A 10,861-nucleotide genomic window follows, 5' to 3' on the forward strand; every position below is an offset into this window, starting at 1 on the left:
AGATTTCACTGGGTGACAGCTGCAATTCAGATCTTAAAATGTCTCAACATTCGACGCAAGCATTCGTTCACAGACTTGTTTATTCTACACTTCCAATGCTATGGACTGCATCTTCTTATAATTCATAAATGCATGGTAATGACAATGCTTTTCAAATTAACTTTTGAATCAAAAAATATTATCACTGATTATAACTATGGAAACCATGAACCAAGCACTGCAAACTCTCCCTCCCCCTGTCTTTTTGTTTGCCCCAAGCAACATTTAAAGTTGAAATAACCTCATATAAAAAGTAATCTTCCAGCATTGAAAATATGGTGTACCGAAAGTGAGTAGATTTTCTGAATGTTGTGTTAATTAAAACCTAATTTAGCCTTTATTGTGGCAGAATTGAATCCATCCAAGGTTTGAAAAGGTGTCCTACCTGTTAGTGAATATGTATATCCAGTGTCATGTTCTGTGTGTCACAGAGGAGAGATATTTCCTCTGATATTGTTGGCACAGTACAGTTGGATGCTGGCCAGCCTGACAGCTGTCACTGAACTGCTGCCAGACTGGACTGGTTAAGTGACTTGTACCGATGAATTTGTCTACATTACATAACACCCTGTGGAAAATTGGCAAAGTTGCTTCTGCTTAGCTTTTATTGCCACATACCATCTTAAGAAGGTCGTCTGTAGAATCATTTGTTATCCAGACTGGTGTGTAGTTTTTAAAAGCTAAACATTAAAGTGGCACTTTTTTTCTAAATATTCAGATTATTATAAATAAATATAATATAATAAATTAATTAATTAATATGGCAACATTGTTTGTAACTGTGTTCAACTATAGTTCAAGGTTTTGTTTTAAACTGATGTACTTCAGCTCAGCTTTTGAAAACATTGCATTCTGTTGGTGAAAAGTTAAACATTTTGATGTGTGTTGAAACTACACCTTGGCCACAAAACTTTTTATGTCCTCTGCTTTTTTTGTTACTACTAAAAAGTCTGAAATGATTGAATATTTCCTTTGTTTACTGGCTGTTGAGCAGCTCTGACAAACTGACACCGGTTAAATTAGATGCACATTCCCACCGGTGTCTGGAAGTACAACACAGTCTCACTCCCTACTCGTCAAATGTCTGACGCATAGTCAAGGACCCCTGGCGTCAAGTTCCAACGAAAAGAGGTGTACCTTTTGCGTTGTTTTTCGACGTGGGGGTCCGTCAGATAGACATTCATGTTAATCCCTCACCGTCGGATATAGACAAAAGAAAGAAAACAGCCCCTTAACTTGAAATCTGTGTCAGTTTTATGATTGATATTTTTAGCCCTATAACTGCTGTTTTAATCAACATTTTTTCACAAGATCTTATCAAGGTTTATATGTATTTCTTTTAATGCTATTATTTCGGTCTATTTCATCCAGGGAAGCTGGATTGCTTTGTTGTTTATTGATATTTTTAAAACTATAACGCTACATCTATCAATATTTATTTAGATGTTATCATGGTATCAATTTCTTTATTTTAATAATATTATTTCGGTCTTATTACCGGTAAAATATTACAGTATGCTGTAAAACAGAACACTACGATATGATCCGAGCGGGGTGAATTCGAAGCCCATATCCCACAAGGCAATGCGGGCAATCATATCAGAGAATCGGACAGCGGTCAGCGGGTCTTTAACGACATTATTGCTTCAATGTACATATTTAATCAGTGGTTTTGTCACTAGCAACAACACGTTGCTCAGCTTTGTTCCAGTAAGTTATGCACCGTAATAACGCTTAAAAAAATCTGCGGAATACTCTGGAAGTGACATAGTATGTACCGCTCGGTGGATAAGAAGATAAAAATACATAATTTTCATAATATTGATTTTTTTGTTAACGTTGTATTTGAGGATTTAAACAATAAAGATAACAATAATAATAAAATACAGCTTCATGTATTTGTCTCATGTATTGTGTGCAGGTTCTGGGGCGCGTCTCTAGTGGGAGTTGTAGTTTTAAAATATATTGGTATATTTCTGAAGTAGAAGTTGGCAGTATAGAATTTTGGATACACCCTGGGATTTTTGGGGGATGGGGAACACCTAGTGTCATCAGAATTTAAAAATCGAATCGTTAAATAGGTCAAAATAGCTTATTACCATATTTAACAGTGCTTACAGTGGGTAAACTTTGGTGACCATATCTACATGACAGCTTAGGTCCAGAGCTTTCTATAACAGCTGGTCCTATGTGTTTAGCACCGTCTGTTGCTAAATGACAAGCCTTCAAAAATGTACTTGGTTCAAGGTTCAGAGATCATCTATCCTCTTCAGATTGACAAATGTTACTGTCGAGGTTGAGACCTGTCCAACAATGTGTTTGCTATAGTCCTACGACAACGTTTACATTTTTACATATCATGGAGACTTTGCAGGCGATGCTTTATTGTCCCCAGAGGGATATTTGCCTTGAGTTCAAATGCTTCACACATAACACTTGACATATTGTTTTATCATACGGCTGACATATACTTACAATAAAAAAACAACATAAACAAAGTGATATGTAGCCAGACTGAAGCACATCACACCGCTAAAATCTATTGCTCATCTTTCACAAACAGTGACAAGAGCAACCTACACAAAACCCTATATCATGAAGCTATTGCGCAACCCCTGCAGCCTCAAGGAACATTATTTAAATGTTAAGTTTACATTGGGGTACCCTATATCTTCTGCCAGAGGACAAGAGCTCATCTGGCATGGAGAATAAAGATAGATCAGACCATATTCTCTGTGCTTGCCAGGAGAGACTGGTTTCTATTCCCTCCACAACCTTCATGACAGTCACCTGACAAGCAAGCTTTAAATGAGATGTTTTTAGATATCGCCATGCTTTCTGACATATGAATATGCTCTGTAATGCAGCCTTGTATAATATAACATATATATATAACATATATAATAGTATAACCCTCTGATTCACTGTGAGTGTCTGCTCTAAATGATAACACACACTTTCAACACGGGCCTTCCAGCCTGGTGTTGTCCATATGAACACCAAGGTGCCTATAGGAGCAAAGCTGATTGATTGGTTCATCATTTATGACCTCTGATACCCTCTGACCCATGTCATGACCTTTTCCTCAGTTTGTGAAATGGTTGAATGAGATTGTTGGCATGGCACCACTAGGTCAGGTCTCTATTTCAGCAGAAATGCAAAAGTACTTGTGTCTGTGTGCACTACAGGCTGAGGTAGAAGTGTGCCTAAAATGCCAAAACACATGTTGTATATGTACACATAGCCATACAAAGCTATATACATCTTACTAACAAAAACCTTGGCAACAATCTGCTTAAAAATGCTTCCTAAAACTAGTCCCTTTTTAATTTTGAAAAGGTAATCTCAGTAAAGGCTACAAAGGTTAGGATGGCTACAAGCTGTAACCACTGTGATTGATATGAGGATCATCTTCTGAATATAATAATTAATATGTTAGGTCTACCATAAATTTGATATTTCAAAAAAGTAATTTATTTAAAACAACTAATGATGCATTGTGATTTTAAATCAAACTAAGTCCCACACATATATATGCTCATGTTTTTTCCCTTTAGTCTTCGCTATTAACATTCATCAACCGCAAAATTAGAAAATTGAGTTTTTAAATAACGATGCATGGAAAATAAAATGAAAAATGCTTCTCTTTATAAATAGTTTATTTTTTGTTTTTCACAACAATACAAGTCAAAACAATGCTAATTAGTCAACTTAGCCATTAGGCTGTATTTCTAAACACTCAACTGTAGTTTTATTTTATATAGTATATATAAGGCAAATCAAAGTGCTTAGCATAAAACACTTTTTTCATTATTGGTATTTTTATTGTGTAAATTCTCACGTACAACATGCAGTTCTTTCACAGACGAGGAGCGGTAATTACTACGTCACTTCCGCTGATTTTTTTAAACGTTATTACTGTGCATAACTTACTGGAACAAAGCTGAACAACATGTTGTTGCTGGTGATGAAACCACTGATTAAATACGAACATTGAAGCAATACTGTCGTTAAAGACCCGCTGTCCAATTCTCTGATATGATTGCCCGCATTGCAGTGTGGGATATGGGCTTTGAATGCGCCCCACTCAGATCATATTGTAGTGTTCTGTTTTATAGCATACTGTAATATTTCACTGGTAATAAGACCGAAATACTATTAAAATAAAGAAATGAATACCATGATAACATCTAAATAAATGTTGATAGCTGTTGCGTTATAGTTTTAAAAATATCAATAAGCAACAAAGCAATCCAGCTTCTCTGGCCGAAATAGACCGAAATAATAACATTAAAAGAAATACATATAAACCTTGATAAGATCTTGTGAATAAATGTTGATTAAAACAGCGGTTATAGGGCTAAAAATACCAATAATGCCACAGAATTCGAGTTAAGGGGCCATGTTTTTTCTTTCGTTTATATCAGATGGTGAGGGATTAACATGAATGTCTATCTGACGGACCCTCATGTCGAAAAACAACGCAAAAGGTACACTTCTTTCGTTGGAACTTGACGCCAGGGGTCCTTGACCATGCGTCAGACATTTGACAAGTAGGGAGTGAGACTTTGTTGGGAAGTGAGACAGCTATCTGCCTCTAGGGGTCACTATTTACAAGTGAACACACCTGTACTGCAGTCAGCCACTCTGAGCTCAGGGACATGTTTATGTGTATAACTAAATGAAAGAACTGTCCTCAGTTCTGTGTCACACATTTGTAATAAGACTGCTTTGCTAGCTGAGAGTCAGATAAAAAGTGGCATTCTGACACATCAGCAACATTCAGTATCAGCAGGGAGTGAGTGCAAACATGATTCTCTCTTGAAACCATTAGTCTATTTTTATACACATGTAACATGATGACAGCATGACAAACACCCTTTAGTCATTTGTGTGAAAGGTGGGGGCACTTGTAAAGAAAGGTCAGTGTAAGAAAAAACATTACCATTTTCTAATAAGCCACTATTTTTTAATGGGTTTATAAGTTGTAAATTACAACTTCATTAATGGTTTATAAATATTTTTTATTTTTTATTTTAGATCAGGTCCTTTTAATATGAACATCTTTTTTAGGTTGAATTTGTGAATCATTTTCGATTTCTAGTAAATATGCAATTATAAATTGGTATATAAATTGGTAATCCATTAATAAATGCTTAATAAGTTGTTAATTAATAGATTTTGGTCCAGATCCTCTGCAGCCAGTATGTACGTGTTCATACAGTCCATTCAGGCAAAAGGACTTTTTAAACTTGGCAACCCAAAATGTGTTATCTCTTATATCTTATTATAAGTTTATAACTGATACCACCGTAGCACATTTTTTATTTATTTATTTTAAGGCCATTACTTACAACTTTCTAAACTTTCTAAAATGTGCCTTATCGGAGAGGCTTTGAAATAGCTTTTTTACATGAACACAGATTTTCTACGGAACACCTAGAAGGAGAAAAATGTAAAAATAATGTATACTTTAATTAAATGCGATGTGCTGTAATTCCCAGTTTAGGAAGAAAAGGATCCTCTGTTCCCCTCTCTGAATGATGGGCTTAGAATCATTCAGATAATATTTAATTCACATCAAATGCTCTCTAAGGAATCTTTATCCCTGCACCCCATCAGCCCAGGGGATATTGCAGATGAATGTCGTTTTTATTGCCCAGCTTAAATCAATGGCATGGATAGAAAAGGCATGTATGAAGAGATTCAGAAGATAAATGTTGTTAAATGAAACAGACAGGCAGGGAGAGGGGCCACAAAATGCCCTAACCTCTCTGAAGTCCCGCATTCCTGTTGAGTAATATTAGAGTTTGGCATTCATAACAAGCCATAGCAAGGTGTTATACTTTGTATGACACAGTTTTTGCTTTCAGGAAGGCCTGCCTTGTTTATCGACTCTGCGGCTTTTGGTCGGTGTTTCAAAAAAAAAAAGTCTCAGGCGGCATCGCTTCCCAGGTCCCCCTTGGGAGGAGCTATTGTCCGGGCCAGGAAGCCTCCCCAGCCCGCAGGTATAGAATGACAAGGCTTTATATGCAGCTACCTATAGATGGGAGCGAGGCAAGGCAAAACCTGAACATCCAAAAGAGTCTGAATGCTGCTTGTAACAAATTTTGCATTGATGGTTGTCTTCGTTTCTGCTTGGCTGAGGTGCAGCACTTTAACAAATAAGCTGCACCAGCGAGAGAGGGATAATGTCAAATGTGGAGAGAGAGAATGCAGAGAGAGAGAGAAAGGGGGTGCCGACCCCCCAAGTTGTAATAAACCTAGCTAACCCAGTGTAACAGCCACACCTGTCTACAACAGCTCTCCACAGGAGTAATATGGCTGAGCAGGCTTTTCTCTATTTAACCGGAATATCTACACTGGTTTAAATACTTTAAGCTATTACAAAACTATGAAATGATCCTTAGATTTAACCATTTACAATGGATTGACAGTATCTTTTATTTCATAGTTAAATAAAATGTAAATTAATTAATAGTTAATGAAACGTAGAGAAGCACATTGGCTCTGGGTTAAAGTCCTGCTGTTGTACACTTTTTGTTAAAAACAAAATGTGCTATTGTGTGTTTCAGGTGGTGCTGCCTTCAAAGAGCTACGGCTGAAAGAACAGAAGAAACTGAGACTTCATCAACTCACACAACATTTTCCACACCTAAAAACCCCAAATACAACCTTAATTAAACCTTAAATTCTGGTTTTAGAAATTGTTTCACCTTTATGTTGAATGGTGAATGATCATGTTTCTTTAAACTAATACATTTTTAGGTTTGGTTACTTAGGTTGGTGTATTTGATGTCAAAACATTGTTTTCAGTATTTCAACATCGAAGCTCATAATTTCAATGAGATCAAATGTTAGGAAGTCACACACAGGTTCAGCTTCCCATCGTGTCCACAGCTGATGCACACGGCTGCATTCATCTCTTTACTGAACCACAATAACATTTCTTATGTTAAAGAGAAAATAACACAATTTGGGGTCTGTAATGACAAACTTTGGCTTTAAAAATGTCTTTGAACTAATTAAAGGAAAGTTGGAACAAATCAGCCATTTGCTTCCTTGGGTCAGTACCATTGTGTTTTATGTTGGAAGCAGGTGAGTGAAAACTATGAAACAAACAGCAACATTGGTGAAATATTATTATCAATAACTTACAACACAGGCACCAAATAAATATTCATATCATTAGTAAAAAAAAATATACAAAGAACATCTTTCAGTTTACAGACAGTAGGCTATCACATTGTAACAAAAATACAGCAGACCCCGTCTCAGACTGAGTTTCCCTTTCCTCTTAATGTGAATCTGACAAAAAGTGCTTTGCTGATTAAAGTCTTCTCTTCAATATCTGTCATATTTGTTAGCACTTCCAATTAGCTAAATATTGTATAACAAACTGTTTGTCATTTAAGCTTTTGACAACTGAAAAGCTATAAAGTCACGGTCCATGCATAGTGCATACTGTATTTACAATAATAGAACCACTTTTGAAAGGCTTTTTGCTTTGTGTGAAGATGATAGTAAATGATTTTTCATACAAAAGTAGAACTTTTTACAAAGTAAGATGGAAGTCTTCAACTATATTAATACATTTGTTTACAGGACAGTAGCATTTTGAAGATTACACAGCTGTGTGTGTGTGTGTGTGTGTGTGTGTGTGTGTGTGTGTGTGTGTGTGTGTGTGTGTGTGTGTGTCAAAGTCTCCTGAAAGTGAAAGATTTGATAAATGTTCCCCAACACTCTGTCTTTCCTTCTTCTATGGATTTTTTTCTCTCTCTGTGCATCAACAACAAAACCTTGTGCTAATCCAGAGTGCAGGTGCCAGACCGTGTTTCCACATCCTCCACTGTCATTAGGCTACAGTTGGCCCCAGATCAGGGGTCCATGTTTGAATGAGTCAGAGGGCCATAGGGGTCGGCTGCTCAGTCATCTGGCCGTCTGCCCCGGCCTTTCCTGGCACGATGCTGGCGTCTGCTGCGGTCTCCTCGGCTGCTGTGGTGATGCGTGTGGTGCTGTGCGCTCTGACTGTCTCTCAACCGCCTCACCATGTCATGATCCTTGTTGCCCAGCACCCGAGGCAGGAAAAGTGAGGCTTTGTCCGTGCTTCGGGTCTTAAAGCCTCGACGTGGCCGCCCTTTGCCGTTAATGGAAACGTACCACTGGCGCTTGGCGCTGGCGCGGCGCTTGCTGCTGCTGACGCCCCCTGGTGGCAGCGGCTGCTCGGTGGAGTGGTGGCGGGACGCGTACGTGTTGTACCCCAACTCATGGATCCGCTCCAGAAACTCACACTCTTTGTTGAACACTTCCTGGGGAGATGAGAAGGAAGGAAACAGTGAGCCACATTTGTCTTGCAGCTTGCCGTATGTTTTTGATTTACAGGACACCCTCTGCCACTTCTATCAGTCATACAATAATACCATTTATTCCAGAGAAACATGTCATGTTACAGCAGGTAAACATTACAGCATGTGAAACCAACTCTTTCTGCATTGTCGTATTGGAGGCCTTTAACCTGCTACCTGTAGGCGAATCAGGAGCTGCCAGTGTGTTGACGAGACACAATAGTGACACATTAGATGATGAGATGACATCTGTACCCACCGAAGCATACAGCCGGCCTTTATCATTCATGGCCAGGTATCTGCCAGAGAAAAGCCCTTTTATGGCCACAACACCCACATCCACTGCTGTGATCTCCATGATGCCTGGACACAGAGAAACATACAAGAGTTAATGACGTATGGCTGTACGGGATGTTTAAGAGAAAAATTAGAGTCCATTTTTCTTTTTTAAGATCTTTTTTTTTTGCTCTGTAGATTTATTGATCACCCCACCAATACATCTTGGAAGGTGGACTCAATTATAAAACGCAAAAAAAGCACACAAAAACTCCTTTGTCACTTCATTTCCGGTTGTGTTTGCCACCTCCTGCCGCCCCATTCAGGATGTTTATTGGCTTTTTTTGAATCAGTGCTTGATTAGTCAATGGCCTATTCAGCGCTGTAGAAAGCCTCTTATGGTCGCTGATTAGATAAATACATCCGTCAGGTCAGCGCCTTTGTCCCGCCTGGATGTTAATACTTCTAATGTCACATACACACACACACATACACACACACACACACACAGACGGACGCGTTCACTGAGTAACTGATGGTGAAACTGATCAGATTAATCATATACTAATTTAGGCTACTAAAATAGACAAATAAATAACACAATTTACACATATATTAAATACTGCACATTTGAATACATTTCAGGCATATATTTAATTAAAGTACAACTTAAAGTATTTCATTTCATTCCACAAATCTGTATTTTAAAACCCCTTTCATTAAACAAGTTGACCCCACATTTGTAATTAAAATGTGCACTAAGGCACTGATAAAAAACAACAACAACATACGAACATATCTTATATTAGTCTGTTTGTTGGTGCAGTTCTCTGTGCGTAAAACCCAATAAATACTCACTTAACGGGTTGTTTTCTTCCAGTGATCCATCTATTTTCCCGTTTGGATGGATTTGTAGATGATATTTAGTAGCGCAGTAGAGTTTCCTGCGTCTCGGCGCTCCACCGAGGTGTTCATACACTCCTCCGCGGCCCCCGGCGTCCCTCCGCTGCCGGGGGTCGCAAGCCTGGCCCGGGGCGCAGCGGGCCTGGGGACTAACGGGATCCAACAGGCTCAGCAACACCAGCACAGGTATCATCAGCATTGTGGCATGGCCGGGGAGCAACGATTGTGGGGGAAAAATGGAGAACTCCTGCCCGACTCTCGGGGTCCCATTAAACTGTCGGGGCCCCAACGCTCGAGAGGGCCAGCCTTGCGCACATCCAAGCCCGAGAGACACCGCTGACAGCACAGCCGCCCCCGAGCTGGGATCCGCTCCTCGCCTCTGCTGCAGCAGCTGAAATCCCTCCTGCGGATCTGACTGAGAGCCTGTGCTCAGACTGAGCGCACATATAAAAGAAGCTTGTGGCGACAATAGGCTGAACTCCGACCAATTGATACAAAGGAAAGGGGGAGGCAAAAGGTATCAGCTCTGTGTGAAGTGAGAGACTGCGGCGTGGATAAAATTACACAGTGGCTGAGTGCGGAACAGCTCTCTCCTCTGAACTCCTCTTGTGAAATATCCTGAAAGAGCAATTAGACATCGCAAATTATACAGGCGGCCTGAGCATGGCAGCCACTGCAACAGGTGAGGAATAAGACTGTTGCTGGATTTCCTGATGAATCATTGAGCTACCGTAACCTTCACAAAACTGAACATAGGCCTACTACAGCTTTTTCTACTGAATTCATTTCTCTGTTGAATTCAGATATTTAGACTATAACCTGAGGCTGTATCCCTCATATCCATCACACTGAGGATTTAATTTGGCCACTCAGACACAACTTTATCTTCCAAATCTGTGACATTTTAGGAAGCATTTTGAAGTAACAAAAATGTTAAGAACTGACTTTTGGATGGTCCACATCTTACATGAAGTATAGATACATTTGTCCCAATTGAACAGGTGCTGGCAGACAGGGGTGGAATGTAACTAAGTACATTAACTCCAGTACTGTACTTAAGCACACATTTGAGATACTTGTACTTTACTTTAGTTTTTTCTTTTCATGACACTTTCTACTTCTACTCCGCTACATTTCAGAGAGAAATATTGTATTTTTTACTATACTACATTCATCTGACAGCTTTAGTTACTAGTTACTTTAAATGAAGATTTTTGCACACAAAATCTGATGTTTTATCATAAATGAACCTGCCCACCAATATAACTGCTGAACAGCTGAAATGATTAGACCATTAA

At 38.9% G+C, this 10,861-nt stretch overlaps 1 protein-coding gene across 1 annotated transcript; it reads right to left on the reverse strand.

The window, feature by feature from the left end:
- Positions 1 to 7,106: 7,106 nt before the first annotated feature.
- On the reverse strand, positions 7,107 to 10,046 carry fgf3 (fibroblast growth factor 3). The gene is made up of 3 exons (XM_039795544.1): positions 9,519 to 10,046; positions 8,644 to 8,747; positions 7,107 to 8,348 (listed from the first exon to the last, which is right to left on the reverse strand). Exons 1-3 carry the CDS (start codon positions 9,760 to 9,762, stop codon positions 7,965 to 7,967), a joined length of 732 nt encoding a protein of 243 aa, XP_039651478.1. The 5' UTR covers positions 9,763 to 10,046; the 3' UTR covers positions 7,107 to 7,964.
- Between the last annotated feature and the right edge of the window lie 815 nt (positions 10,047 to 10,861).

The sequence above is a fragment of the Perca fluviatilis genome, chromosome 3, assembly GCF_010015445.1.
Source record: "Perca fluviatilis chromosome 3, GENO_Pfluv_1.0, whole genome shotgun sequence".
Taxonomy (NCBI): Eukaryota; Metazoa; Chordata; class Actinopteri; order Perciformes; family Percidae; genus Perca; species Perca fluviatilis.